The 15,377-nt window shown below is 42.7% G+C and overlaps 1 protein-coding gene across 4 annotated transcripts in view; it reads right to left on the reverse strand.

Moving 5' to 3' along the window:
* Positions 1–9,760, reverse strand: part of kctd15b (potassium channel tetramerization domain containing 15b) — a gene marked incomplete at its 5' end in the record, with an annotated part of 32,151 nt that extends 22,391 nt beyond the window's left edge. The window contains 2 exons of one of the 4 annotated variants that reach the window (XM_080494556.1): positions 6,132–6,307; positions 9,710–9,760. In XM_080494556.1, the coding sequence (XP_080350682.1) occupies positions 6,132–6,307; positions 9,710–9,760 (227 nt within the window). Of the gene's footprint in view, positions 1–6,131; positions 6,335–8,682; positions 8,758–9,043; positions 9,601–9,709 lie in introns of those variants that run through there. The other 3 variants (XM_080494555.1, XM_080494554.1, XM_080494553.1) reach the window with 3 other exon arrangements.
* Positions 9,761–15,377: the final 5,617 nt, after the last annotated feature.

The following is a 15,377-nucleotide window of genomic DNA, read 5'->3' on the forward strand; positions in this document are numbered from 1 at the left end:
AAGCTCCCGAAGGCCTTCAGGAATCAGACCAATCAAATCCACACAGATTAAAAAAAAAAAAAAAAAAAAAAGACTCCCTGAATGATTTCAATAAATCATTATGCTGTGAGGAAACTTATTTACATGTAGTGTAGATTTCAGTCCAGCTCTGATCGCCTCTGCAAACAAAAATAAGCATCCAACAATCCTCAAATTTCATCCCAGTGTCTGCTGGTATCTCTCTTTACTGCTGCTGCTAAAGTGCATGTGTCCAAAATTAGAAATACATTGTGTGTGTGTGTGTGTGTGTGTGTGTGTGTGTGTGTGTGTGTGTGTGTGTGTGTGTGTGTGTGTGTGTGTGTGTGTGTGTGTGTGTGTGTGTGTGTGTGTGTGTGTGTGTGTGTGTGTTGTTATGCTGAGTTGAGCTTGTATTACGTGTGTGCAGGACATATGAACACACCGCATTAATCTATAAAGGGGTTTGTTTTCTATCTGAAGACAAAGCTGTATAATTTAACAGAAGAAAAACTACAGAGATAATGAAATTAACATTACCCCAAATTACATCAATAACATTTTCCTATTATGAATTGCAATAATGAACTAAAAACAGTAATTAGATGTATGCTTTTAAGCTTTCACCAAATATTGGCGAAGCCTGGGTGTAATAATAAGACACTTGTTGCAGTGTGGCGTCCCACCGTTAACCCTTTCTGTTGGTGTGTACTGCAAGATGAAGGGCTTAGTTTGAAGTTGGCTACAGGGGCTCATCAAGGCAAAGAGTGGAAATTGCTGTTATCTTTAAACTTTCATCACACCGTGTTGGCGCTGTGCCTCGAGATACCCTTGGACAGATATTCATTTCCTCTGCGTCTTTCTGTGGTTTTTTCCCACCGCTTTACCTGCAGGTCCCCTTTTTCTCTTGCCGGTCTAATAATCTCATCCAGGCACCTCCACTCGATCTGTTTGTTCATTTCCAAGCTAAATATCCCACTTTAATAATTAAAACTACTTTTTAGCATTCGGAAAATCTCGAGCGGAGCTGTCCCAATTTTTTTTCCGTTCGACTTTTTTCTGGGTCTTGGAGTGCAACGTCTTCATTTGGCGGCTCATTTGTGAGTCGAGACTCGGCACGCTCAGCAAAGAGACCTGGGACGCCCATGCAGCGTAAATAAGCCGCAACACTGATTTACACAGGAAATCTGTTGCGTGTAACCTCCCTAACAGTTTTCCACTGAGCGTTCGCACAGTACATCACTTTTGGAGAGAAACAGCTCTTGGCAGGGCGCCGGGTTGCTGTTATGATCATCATTTTGAAGTAATCAGTACTTTAATCACAGCAGCAGCTTCTCGGCCGGCTGACAAGAGTTGGATGACAAAGAAAACCATAAAAGCTATTTGCGAACTCAACCAGCGTACACACAAACGCACCTCGGCGAGGCCTGAGCGCAGCCATTGTCAGACTCTATTACAGGAGTCGGGGAGGGTAGTGGGAATGCCAATGTACGAGCAGCGGGGCCGGCGCCACTCGCACGCTCATTGGACTGAATTTACACTTGCAATCCAGCGCTTTGAGTGAGAGTACGGGGCTCGGATTTGACGCTTGTATCAGGTATCTCCTGACCCCGATGTGTCGGCTCCACACGCTGAAACTATCAAGTCAAATTCGCCCCCTGTCTCTTTTTCTTTGACTTGACTGTGTGAAGAAGCAGAGCAAAGATGGTTCTCCCTCCCTCACTCTCCCTCCTCCTCCTCCTCCTGCCATCCCTTTCTGTCTTTTCTTTCTTTCTTTCTTTCTCTCTCTCTCTCTCTCTGTCTCCATCCTTCTCCCTTACTCGCTTTCTCTCTGGAAATCGATGCAAAATGCTTTATAAAAAACCAATACTCATCTCCCTGTTTTGCCGGAGGTGTTCCTTTCTCATATGGTCTTGCAATTCTTCCAGCTAGAATTTCACCATACCCCTCCAGGCTAACTCTGTTTTTCATCTCCACTTTTTTAAAAAGCAATTAAAATGCTGCCTGTTTTTCTTTTTCTTTCCCTCTCCTCTCCTCTACTCCCTCCTCTCTCTCTGTCTCTCTCTTTCCCTCGCTCTCTCTCTCTCCCCCCTCATTTTTCCCTTTTCTGATAAATCCCTGAATTGGAGGGGGGGGGGGTTGTTTTTAACAGGTAGGCAGAAGGAACAGGGTGTGTGTGCTCATATTCAGAGAAATTAGGAGAGAAGATACACAAACAAGAGACCAAAAACCACAAAAAAGAGGCGTGTGGGAACGAGGGAGGGAAGGAGAGTTTTGATGTAATCAGAAGAGTAAAACAGAAGAAAGAAGAGAGAATTGAAGAGGAAGGCAGCAGGCGGTAGAGTGGGAGAGAACAAGGTTTGACAGAACTAACTTAGATAAAGAGAGAGAGAGAGAGAGAGAGAGAGGGAGGTGGTGGGAGTAGGAGGCTATCAAGGACAGCAACAGCTCAGATCTCCCACCCCAGCGGTGCCAAGTGAGGGCAGGCAGCGGGGCAGTAGGTGGGCAATATCTGGCAGGAGCCTCTCTGCTGCAGCTATAGAGCCGGCCAGCAGCTGAGAGCTGCCAGGATGGAGTCCTCAGGAGGCGGGGATGAGGACCCGGCGCAGGTATCCCGGTTTCTGCCTGAACAGATTTGATCAGGAAAGTGTAAAGGAGGGGTAATAACGGAACGACACCAAGGAGTTCCGTCCAACTAAAAACAGGATTGTTTTAAACAGCATCGCTGCTGTTTGTTCAGACTGGTTAAGTTCATTCGAATGAATGGGTGAATCACTGCATGTACTGGGGCTTCTCCTCACAGGCTCCTCCCGCTTGGTGGGAGATAAAAGTTTGAAACCAAGAGACACAATTTAACTTTTGCTGTACATTTTGGCTTCCAGAGAATTTGTTTAAATCAATGTCCAGTGCTTTTGCACATTTTCACATTTAAGTACAATTAGTAGGAGAAAATATTTGTGTATAGCAGCAAGCATTTGTTCATAAGGGTTCTTATGTGATTATGGTCATTGTGCAAGCTGATACATTGACTGTAATACAATGGAAAGCTCCACATTTATAGTATAAAATCTGCAGCAAACAATCACACATCTGCTGTATATAAAAATATTTGTGTTACTTTGATATTTTGATATTATGCAATGTGTGTCGCACTCACAAGACTCAATAAACAAAATGAAAACCCTCCATAAGATGAGACATAAAGGCTGTTTTCTCTGTAAACTTACATATTGAGCCGTTTGAGTGAATTCAAGTGTTCTGAATGAGCATCAACCTAAGCTGAACACAGATAGAAACATAAAGCCAGTTCAGATCCACCATCTGTGGACAGAGACGACTCGTCCAAGAGAAAAATGTCCAGTGGTCCTTATCAAAATAGTCTCCTTGTCTTGGGAACATTTCCCCTAATTTCCTCAGCTTCTGTTCAAGTGACTGCTGAGTCTGTCCTCTTTGAGAGCTACACAGAGCGCGCATCAATGTTTCATGACCCCTGTCCCTTAATATGGCCCACACAGAAGAAGATGAATAACCACACATTAGTTACTAGACTAACTTTCTCTTGGCACGCTGCATTATTTAGGGTTCAATCTATTAAAAGTAATCAGCAACTTCAAACTCCCCCCCCCCCCCACACACACACTCTTTTTAGTCGTCACCTTTAGTATTTTTTGCAAGCGTACTCTCTTCTACACCGGACGTGGCTTGAACGCGGCGTACACGGTTATGCCAGTGTAATTGTTTTGCTTTCTGCTGTCAGCCATTATCCTAATTCACAGAAAAGGGCCCCTCCTTCCACTGGCTCCAGTGGAAAGTAGAGCCCCGAGGCCAAGTGTTCGCTGAGGAGGCTGGGAGAGCGAAACCATGAGTGTATGCGTGTGTGTGTGTGTGTGTGTGTGTGTGTGTGTGTGTGTGTGTGTGTGTGTGTGTGTGTGTGTGTGTGTGTGTGTGTGTGTGTGTGTGTGTGTGTGTGTGTGTGTGAGTGTGTGTGTGTGATGCAGAGTGAGAAAGAAACAGCAAGAGACAGAGAAAGTAAGAGAGAAATAGAGAGAGAGAGAGAAAGAGAGAGGGAGAGAGAGAAAATGAGGGAGCAAAAGAGCATGTGTGAAAAAGAGAGGGAGAGTGAAAGAGGAAAGAGGAAAGAGGAAAGTGCACTCCAACCAACACTGATATCCGGTCTTTACTCTCACTGTAACAACACTGTTCGGATACTCTGACATGACTGTGTGTGTGTGTGTGTGTGTGTGTGTGTGTGTGTGTGTGTGTGTGTGTGTGTGTGTGTGTGTGTGTGTGTGTGTGTGTGTGTGTGTGTGTGTGTGTGTGTGTGTGTGTGTGTGTGCGTGCGTGAGTGTGTGTGTGTGTGTGTCTTTATGAGCCACTGCTTTGAAGAGGGTTAAGCTGCGTCGGAGCAGAAATTAAACGACTATCCGTCCACTGGATGAAGCGAAAATAAAACTAAGACAGTGGGAGAGGGGAAAACGTCTTAAGAAGAAAAACAGTGATAAACCCGGAGCTGGGCTTTATGTTTTTTCTCATGACATGTAGTACAGGAGTAAAAATAAAAGGAGAGTTGTTTGGGATTTCCTGTCAGCGGACTCTATGAATATCAAGACTTTATTACCAAGGGATTATCCGGATTGTTTCCTGTAGCCAATTTGGCAGATTTTCTAACAACCTGGTACATGTTTACCTTGGCCCACATGGGACCCAGCTGATGCCGAATTGAAGGCGCTATAATGTAATGAATGACAGACTGCATTAGAGGGGGTAAACGCAGAGGGCCCTAAAAGACGGGGGAGTAGAGTTGCTTTATCGTTAGTTTTTGAATATCTGGCGCTTCCTATGATAGAGTCACCGCTGTTTGTAGATGGAGATAAAAACATGAATAAAGTCGGAGTGTATTACCGCCAGCTCTCGCATGATCTGATCCATCAGGAAAATAATCTCTGTCAGAAATATTAACCACTGTCGCTGTATGCGTGAGGTGACGGAGATCTGTTCAGTGCATGTAAAGTCACTGTTTCAAACTTTGGGATCATCCATTTCTTAAGATCGTGTTCCAACAAACTGAGAGTAAGCCGCAATAGGATTACATGGCCTCACACAATGGGAACCTGCATATGGAATTACTTAAAATGCAAGTGTGTTTGCACAAATCTGCCAACATCTAAATAAAGAGCACGTAATAGTGGTGAATGTTGATTTTAAAATAGCAGAGGAAATCAATATGTGACACACCAATGAGCTAAGTTTCAATCAGATTTGAAGCTGCCCTACATCAGCTTTGATGAGGAGTTTCCGGACATTCACGACATTGTTTATTCCTCCAAAGATTCTTAACAGCACCCTGATAAACTGGCAAAAAAAAAAAAAAAAATGCTATGAAGGCTGTGTCAGTGGGTGTAGTGAGGGAGTTGTTTGTGTGGTTCAAAATCACACAAGCACTACCACTCACATCAGCAATAAAACATCTGAAAGGGTTTCTGTACAGCAGCTGAATAAAAAAAGACTTGACTATTCAAAAACAACAACGTGAGAAAGATAGAAACGAGGGGAAAAAAAGAAATACAAGCCCTGGAGGGATTTACTGAACAATTAAAATAATCACCATTAAAAGCAGCCAAAAACAATCACATTTTTCATTTTAAAGCTAGGAGAGTTTGGTAATCATGAAGGGAAGAGAAATGTCCCCACATGGTTTGAAAAGATATCAAACTAATAGCTTTGGAGGGCAATTGTCACAGTCGAAGTTATAGTGCAGTCTTTCTAATGTCAGTCAGCGAAATTACTTGTAAACATCACAAATCTAATTAGACATGATTCAGACAAACACCGATCAAATAGTGGAATAGGTGATTCGTGAGCTGTTTGATGGACACATAAAATGATTTGAATCTACTTGAAGATTCAATCACAAAACATTTTGTCAAATTTAAATGAAATTAAGAGACTTCAATTTTGATAATCAACTATCTCACGTTTGAAATAATCCAATTCATCTGGCCCAATTTCAATCATTTGTCAATTACCATATCAATAACTTTATTCTTTTCTTCTTTTTCTTATAAAAAAAATGACAAAAAGGTATAAATGAGCGAGCGTGAAGCGTGACGTGGAGCCATGCGGGATCGTGGGCTTACCTTGAATCTGGGTACTTGGTGAGGGTCGCCAGGCTGCTGGTGTACATGTGTCCCCCAACATCGATGTGCACTGGGGCGTTCGCCTTGGTCAGCTGAGCCGGCAGAGGGATCCCCTGGGCGGCCAGAGGAGAGACCGGGGACCGGGTCAGAGACAGCCGTGACATGCTTCTTCCCTCCTGAAAGCAAGTGTAGAGAAAAGCCATGGGGGTAAAAGTGAAAGCAAAAAAAAAAAAATCAGAACAGTGATCCTATACAGAGAAGTAGATAGTATCCTTTCTGAACGGTATCAGATCACTTCCATGTCTGTCTGGTCGCATATTTAGCCTGGATATTATTGCCACCGCTCTAATTAAGTATGTTTGCATCTTTTCATGCGGCACCGGAGGCGAGGATAGGAGGATGCTTATTAGAGAACCGGGGTGAGAGAGAGATAGAGAGAGATAGACAGATAGAAAGATAGAGGGAGGGAGGGAGGGGAATGGAGGGAGGTGGAGGGGGGATGCTAGGTGCCAGCCTCCAGGGGAATAAAATAAACTGCTGCTGCAATATTCTAATTAAAGGTCGCCTTATGTGTTAGACGTGATGCGCCCAGACACACCAAGCACCAATCTGAGAGCAAAGAAAAACACCAGGGGGAGGGAGGGTGCAACTTTTACTTCTAATACAACACACACATGCATTCAACACCCCCCCCCCCAAAAAAAAAAAAAAAAAAAAAACATGACGCCGATAGTCTGTCAGGTGACTCTCACGCACAGTTTTTGGCGCACAAGACTACGAAACGTGCGTAAAAACGCACCAGAATTCAAACCAAAAGCAGGCCGAGGTTCGTGCTCCTGTCTACAGTGACAGGCCAAAGCATGAAGTGCGCGCCGCGGACGAACTTAAGACGAATAACGCTTAAAATAATCTTCCAAAAGATCAAGAAAGCTCCGTGTACACAGCCTGCGGAGACACAGATTTGGGATATGGGTCTACTGGGCGCACACGGGAGCACACTGAGGTCAGCGCCGGAGCTGAATTTGATTAACTAATATGTTTGAGAAAACATTTTTAATTCACTTCGATACGCCGCCATTTGAGTGCACACTGCTCCGGGAGAAGCACGAGAGGCGTTCATATACCCGAGCTACTGGTGCGTAATTTGCTCGCCAGCAGGTTCAGGTAAACCTTGACACTGTAGCCATACACTGTATTGATGTGACTAATGTCTGGGGAGTGATCGTACAGGGTTTTTAGGTTATATGAGTAACTCCATGAACAAAATAAATATCTAAACTTTTTGTGTTTCCCTGATACTCTGACTGCGCCAAACTATATTTCCATCAGGCAAACTTCAAATAATACTTAACTCCAGTGTTTAAATGGGATACTAAGACATTCACAATGAAGCTAAAGCATTCAGTAAATCAGCAACAAATTGTTGAGGCACCTTGGGCCCAGTTTTTAAATGTAATTGCATTAAAACTGAAGACCAAAATGCAGCTCGTCCCCGAGGCTCTGAAAGAAATGCCAGAAGGTAAAAAGTGAGGCTCGATCTTTTTTTTTTCAGGGTGTTGCCCTCCTCACAGCAGTATCGTGTTCGTTTAATACGATTACAGAAGGACCGGATTACATTTCAAATCCCAGGAAAAGAGGGGGGGGGGGGGGGGACTTGGAGAGACTTAAGAAGTTTGGGATACACACTAAGCTGCCCTTTCTTTCTCTTTCTCTTTCTCTTTCCCACCCAAGTGGTTAAACGATCAAGCAGTGACATGTCAAGTTTTACAAGTCAACCATTATTTATAAGGAACAAATGGAAGAAAAAAAATAGACATACAAATATTAAAACCCATAGGTAATCAGCTGATCATATTCCAAGGTCCTGTCATTCACGTCCCTCTAACACACACACACACACACACACACACACACACACACACACACACACACACACACACACACACACACACACACACACACACACACACACACACACACACACACACACACACACACACACCGTCTACGATAAATTCCTCCACAAAAATCACAGCAGCTCCGAAGGCATCAACTTTCTCCTGGGAGCTGCAGCCTGTGCGCCTCCTCCGCTGACCCCTGCTCAGACACTGTGGCCGATTTCACACTTAATGACATCCACGTTTAACCCATTCGACCCACAATTAAAAACCCTAACTGGAAAGAGGAAGGAGGGAAACGTTTCAAAAAGGAAAAAAACACGACACAAGACCCGGCCGGTACACCGACACAGCGAGCCTGCGCTATGCCCTTAATCTACCAAATACTCAATATGGCGTCTTATTCTAGCTGTACAATTAAAAGCGTAATCCCGACACGTGTAATTCGCAACCACTCTGATTAAAAAAAAAGGCGCTCACATGTTAACCGTGCGATTTTGGTAATAAACGGGAGAAGAAAAAACCCACTTCAAGTCTTACAGTATCACACCCAATACTGTTCAACTACCCTGATCGGAAACTGCACACTAAGCCTGCACTGTGCGTTAAAAGAATAGAGATATGGTGTATCTAATATTAAATTGTCACCCTACCGTTTCAAACATTGTAGGGAGTCCAGAGGAAATCCGTGCCGGCGGTCAGTCCCAGCTGATGTCTGCGCGTAACCCTTAAAAATCTCAAATATTTTCTCCAAATGCCACTCAGTTTGTCGCCAAACTACACCGCCATCCAGCTCCAGCGAGAACCTACGCCGCCGCTCGGGAGAGCCAAGTCTTTTTTTTTTTTTAAATCTGTATCCCGCACAAAAACTGCTTTACTGAGAGACACTCGGCAGTGGCAGGGGTCGACTGCTTTGCAAACAGTCTCTGTGGCTTTAAAGGCTCTATTGCAAGGCTGGCTCGACCTGTCCTCACCAAGCTTCTTTGTACCAAAGCGCACAGGAAGCGTCCTTACCTTGAACATAGATGAGATGATCTCCTTCCCCTTCTCTGCTCTTATTTGGATACGCGTAAAAATGTGCGCTCTTGTCGGAATCTTGCTTCGTATTTCGGCTTCTTGTCTGCCTTTTTGCCTAAATGAAACTGCCCCTGTGGTTTGTTATGAGAAGAAGAAAGCCAATAATCCTTCTCTAAATAACAGAGCGGAGCTAAAAAAGAAAATTCTTGCTCCGGGCTGCCCAAGCGCCTCTGGGCCAGGGATTAGGCTACAATTAGCTCAACTCCACTCTCTCGCCCAGGCAATTTTCTCAAGGAAGAAAACGTGATACCCCCCCCCCCTCTATTCCCGAAATTATGACTACACAGATATAACAACTTATCTTATATTTTCCGGCTAAAGTAGACCGTTCCCCTTAACGGTGTGAAGTTGTGATTTAGTGGGGGCAGGAAAACCTAACAGGCAACTGTCAGTCGCTCAATAGATTTAGAGCAGCAAAAAGCAGATTTTAATCATTGTCATTTCGTCTGATGTAATAGTTCCCCAGGCAGTCCAGCTAGTAGGAATACATTTCCATCTCCATCTCCAGCCTGAATTTAAAGTTTAAAGCCAGGCGGGCTGCCATAGTCCTCCACTCAGGCAACACAGAATAAAGGCGCAATAACTTGTTGATGAAGTCTCAGCAGAAAAAATATGTTGAAAATGAAGAGATATCCTTGAACCAATATCTTTCATGCGGTGATTTTCCCCCCTCTTCGTCCCCGCTCCCTCTTTCTCTCCCTTCTCTCCCTCTCTGCCTGTCTTGCCTTAATGTCTGGAGTTGTAACGCCAAATTTCCTGCAGGCCATTAAAATCAAATGACGTCTATGGACATGCATGCATGCTGCTGCAGAAAGCGCCCTCACAACCTGCCTGCAGCCAAATGCGCCATTTCAATTATAGCGCAGGGCTTAGATGGAGATATCTGCCCAGAACACCCCCCCCCCCCCCCCCCCCCCCCCCCCCATCTCCTCCAACCCCCCCTCCGCACACTCTCCTCACTCTCCAATGAAAGCAGGCAGCCTCCAGACTTTTCTTTAGGGGGGAAACATAAGATTGTGGCTGATTATTGTCATTTTTTCCAAACATAGAGAGGCACAATCCTTGTGGCGCAAAGAAGTGTTGCGCCACTTTGGCACTGAGGAAAAGGGGGGTGCAGTGGGACAGGTGCGTGCACTCAGGAGACGATTATTTATTTATTTGTATGTTTGTTTATTTATTTGCGGGTAAATAACTGTGAATAATTGATGCAACACTGAGCCCAGTAATTACTCTGTACCAGCTCAGTCAGAGGCGTAACGTTCGTTTCTTGATATTTGGCGCCAACCAGTGTATGAACTTATTATTGGTCCACAAAAAAAAAAAAAAAAAAAAAAAAATCTACAGCAAAGACGTGGGGACTATTTTGGAATCATTGTTTTATTAACTTTGGACATTTTAAAGTTTCCTATCTCTAATTTCTCACCGAAAACTTATTTTCCTTTAACATTTCCACTCATCCCTATGCTGATTTTTAAAGATTTACTATGTAGTGGGGTTCACCCCCCCCCCCCCCCCCCCCCCCCCGAACGGGAGCCGCATATCAAATGAGAAACATTTGAATATGAAATAAAATAGCTGGGATATTTGACAGCAGGACTGAAAGGAGTGTGAAACGCATCTCTCTGAAGCGGCGCAAGTCTGCGTAATTAGAGAGCTCGGCGCGCCTCGGAGCGCAACTCTCTGCCCCTCTGGCGCAGATTTGTTGTTTCCAGAGGTACTAACCGGAGGGGAAACTGGATTTTTTTCTCATTAAAGGAAACAAGCCCGGAGTTAGTTCAATTACATGAAGTATGAAGGGATGTTGTAAATTTAAAGATTTAAATAGCTTACAAAGTGGCCCCGGGCCCCATCAGTTAATTTCCTTAATTTATGGATTTTATCGGTGGTGTCGATGTGGAAGCGTAGAAGTAGGTCATCTTGAGGATTTGCATGCTCGCAACCGTTGAGATTTCGCAACAAATCTAAATATTTGCCCTCCCTTGACATGGCACACGAGCAGGTGAAAGAGCCAACACTTCACTCCAACAACTAAATCAAAAATATGTCCAAAACTGATGTCTCCTGAAATCCAGAGATCGGAGAAAAAGAATGCAGATCTCATTGTCATATTTGACCCAGGTAATGAGATTATTGGTGTTTGGACTCCGCGATGCAGGCACAGAGTGATAACAGCTCTGTTCCAGTTTCCATTAAAGGATTATTCCACTCAATTTCACCATTGTTTCAAATGTCTGCCTTTTCACAAGCATTGCAAGTGAAATTAATATCGATTTCTTGCTTTACTCGGAGGTCAGATGGTGAAGCTATAGCATCAAACTGCAGACATTTCAAAGTCTCACTCAGACATCATATGTTAATGAGGTGTATGAATTAATGCATGACCCTATAAGAATAATAACTTTGCCTCTAGGTTCAAAAGCAGGTGCTATTAGTGGCACAGAGGACAATATAATGCCCCCCTCTCTCCTCCCAGCCTCATCCTTTTAACAGAGGATGATTTTTAAAGCTACTTTACTGCCATTTCTACTCCAGACACACCATTAACAGCATATATACTTAATGCCTCTGAGGATAAACAGTTATACTCCCCATAAACTCCTCAAACATATCCTCTCAAAACAAGCATATGAACAGATTGTGAGGTGATGATCATTTAAAAGAAACGCTCACCTAAGTTTATGCTTTAGCAATGTTCTGGGGTTGGGGACAAAATTCAGTTTGTGTTGATGTTTTTGATGGCTTTTGATGACTGAGCTCAGCGTCACCTGCTGCTTAGGACCAAAGCTGCAATTAATGCCATTCAATTATATGTGTTAATACATTATTGTGTGGTAATATTAGAGTTCTGTGTGGATTTAGTTGGTAAAACTTGGGAACATACTATTAATGAATTTTGTAGTATCACTAAAGGACAACAGGAGGCGGTGGTTCGTCATCAGTCTGCCTATGGGGGACATGTGGAGTCTAAAACATGTTTATTGCATTTAATGACAACTTTTTCAAACAGTATGTTACGTCAACATTATGAAATATTATTGGTAAAGTAAAGGTAATGGTAGAACACTGCAAATATAACAGGTCTATTGTAAAATTCCAAGAAGTGCAACCTTCAGCCATAAAACAGGACTATTGTGTACATGGGGCAAAGTATGAGTGACTTTTAGTAACATACCTGTGTGTAATCAGCTCAGCATTACTTTTGTTTTTAAAGACAGTTAATGTAGTTGATGTGCTTTGTCCATTCTACCGGTGAAGTGAAGGTGAGCTATATTTTCTGCTGTGAAAACAAGTTGTGAAAAGAGGGGATACATGGCTGTAAGTGGGAGTATTCTTCCCCATCCTTCCTACAAATCTCATCCCAGCAATTTCCTCCACCTTGTACATTATTTAATATCATTTTTGAATGAATGAAAATATACAGTCTGTATTTCCTTCGCATTAATGTGCTCAAAACCCAGATCTGGTCATAATGTGAGGTGAAGGAATAGTGGGGGTGGAGAGGGTCCATCCATTCAAGGATCCTTTCAGAGGTGTACAATTATATATTTTGCATGTTTTGTGGTACACTATACTCTAATGTTTCAGTGAAAACCACGGATTCATTTTTAATACTCATTCTCGTGTTTTATTTCTTCTCGATCTCACATTTTCATGAACGCCTGGAGGGCATTTTGTCAGTGGATGCCTTCATCTTTCGTTTTGATCCACACCGTCCAGGTCACCTACACACTGTACCTCCCCTTCACCCAGGTGAAAACAGTAGGTACAATACAGTCACATCCGCCCCTCTAAATGCGAGCATTTGCAAGAATTTCTTTTCAAGCGTTTCACATCAGATCAACACTTCTCCGCTTGCCTGCGGCGTGTAGAGAAAGTTTGAAAAGAACATTCAGAACTTGCTTTTAGTAATCTGCATGCCTTGTGGAGCCCGGTTGCTGTCAATCGCTCCGTTCTTCCAACCATTTGACATTCTGCTTGATGTTGGTGTGTGTCTGAGGTGCTGCAGCGACACTTATTGTTCATTATTTCAGAGAGAGAGAGAGAGAGAGAGAGAGAGAGGGAGAGAGAGAGAGAGAGAGAGAGAGAGAGAGAGAGAGAGAGAGAGTGTAAAAGGGTGTCAGTTTATTAATAGAACGTATGGAGTTGTGTTGCACACAAACACCTAACAAGCGCAGTGCAGAATTCCCCCAAGTGCTTAATGCCAGCAATTAAGTTTGGGAAAGAGCTGAGCACAAAGGGAATGTGTGTGCTCTCTGTGTACTTCTGACGAGTTCCTGTTATGAGTCAATCCCACTTTCACAGGTAACAGTGCAATGACCCTGATGCTCTCAAGTTATCTCTTTGTTAGAGTCAGAATGTTAACGTGATCGTGGGAGACGTATAGTAAATATTAACCTGTAACTGCAAGACAGCGATGCCCCCCCCCCCCCCCCTTCACACGCAGCTCTGCTCCAGAGAAAAGCAGTTTCTGTTTATACAGCTGGGAAAAACTACCACACTGATGTAGACTCTGAAGTATTTTACTGTCATGATTTCATGCTGCTTCATGATAATATTTACTTATTAACTTATGTTACTATTCAAACAGCAGCTTAAAAAACTTAACATTGTGTGTCAATCAAAGGTGTGTTGCTTTGTCATTGAATGTTGTTGTGTTCAGGTTTAATCCATCTATTTACTCAGTTGGCTCCATTAGATTCGTTTCTCATCGACATATATGGTTAAGTAAGAACATTTTAGTGATATTTCACTGATGTTTACTTTTTCAAATGAGAAAAGGAAGACAAATATACAATATTTAATTGGACAATGACAGAAAATGAACTGGAGTTCCTGGAGAAAACACATATACAGATAGTAAATCCTTGAATGGAGCCAAGGATATTTTCTCTGTTATGCAAGAGTGCAACACTATTTTATCCATTACTTTTAGCTTCTATTCTTTTATCATATTACATTTAGTTTCAGTCAATTCTATTCTACTTTTTCACTGTTCATTTTATTTGTTTTTCAATGTTATGTATGTTTTAATTTCAGTTTTGTCTGATTTTTAACATTACCATACCATTGTCATTGATTATTTAACCTATTTATTAATAATTCAATGCAGTCACTCTTAGCTAAGCATTTTAGAGAACCTTTTGTTTCCCATTCGTGTCTTGTTGAAGAAGTAGAAGTAGAAACTAGTGAGAAGAAGAAGAAAATAATTAGCTTTATTGGTCACATATATACAGTGGAGCAATAGCCACTGTTTAATAAAGAAAAAAAATCTAATAAAAAAATCAGCCTTTGTCTTTAACAACCTGGGAGCATTTTTGAGGTTTTAAGGGACATGTCCAAGGTGTTGGTGATTTAGTTCGCTTTCAATTTTTTCACAAATTCTCTGAGAAGGCTGATCTATGACTCGACCAATGATGTTCCAGTTACAAGTTACTTCTAACCTCTGCAATACAAACTACTTTACTGCAATATAAACTGCTTATTGCTGTAAACATTTCTGAAACCATTTTGAATTGTTAAACCAAAATTAAAAATCAAAAACAAATCCGGCTCCTATTTTCAGCTGCATGACACTCTTCATCAATTTTCCTTTTCTTTTCTTTTCTTTTCTTTTCTTTTCTTTTCTTTTTACTCCGTCTCTGCTTTGGTTAAAGAGCCTCTTTTGCTGCCATCATGTGGTGTGAGGCTCTAATCACAGAATACGTAGAAGCTCGTGATGAGCTGCTGGGTACCTGTGCGGAGGAGCCTCGGGGTAAACAGTGGGGGAGGAGGACTGTCAATAGTTCCTGCCAGATGTACATGGTTAAATCATGATGTGTGAATGCTAATGAAAAAATGAGAGAAAAAAAACCACAGAGAAATTTGATGTTTTGCTCTATTTTGTCAGATAGGAAAAGGTGATAATGTGACGTTGTTTCGAGTCATATATTGTATCCCTCACCAAACTCTCCCCCCCCCCTCAATGTGCAACCCTCTCTGAAGTTCTTGTGAAATGTGTTATTGTGCTTCTGGCTCAAACTAGTCTTACACGCATCCAACATCATGCCTTGAATGTGTGAACAGAGGAAAAATGATCTTTTGCTTTTGTTGCTGCTACTATTTGGTTAGCAGTAACAACGTGAACAGTGTGATGTCTCCAATCACATCTGGTATGCATCACATACCCCCCCCCCCACACACACACCCCTTCCTCGCTCAAATGTGCCTTGGGTGGAAGTCCCTGGCACTGCGGTGCACCCACAGTCCTCATTAGAGTGCATGTGTCATGACG

This window comes from Blennius ocellaris (assembly GCF_963422515.1).
Source record: "Blennius ocellaris genome assembly, chromosome: 1".
Taxonomy (NCBI): domain Eukaryota; kingdom Metazoa; phylum Chordata; class Actinopteri; order Blenniiformes; family Blenniidae; genus Blennius; species Blennius ocellaris.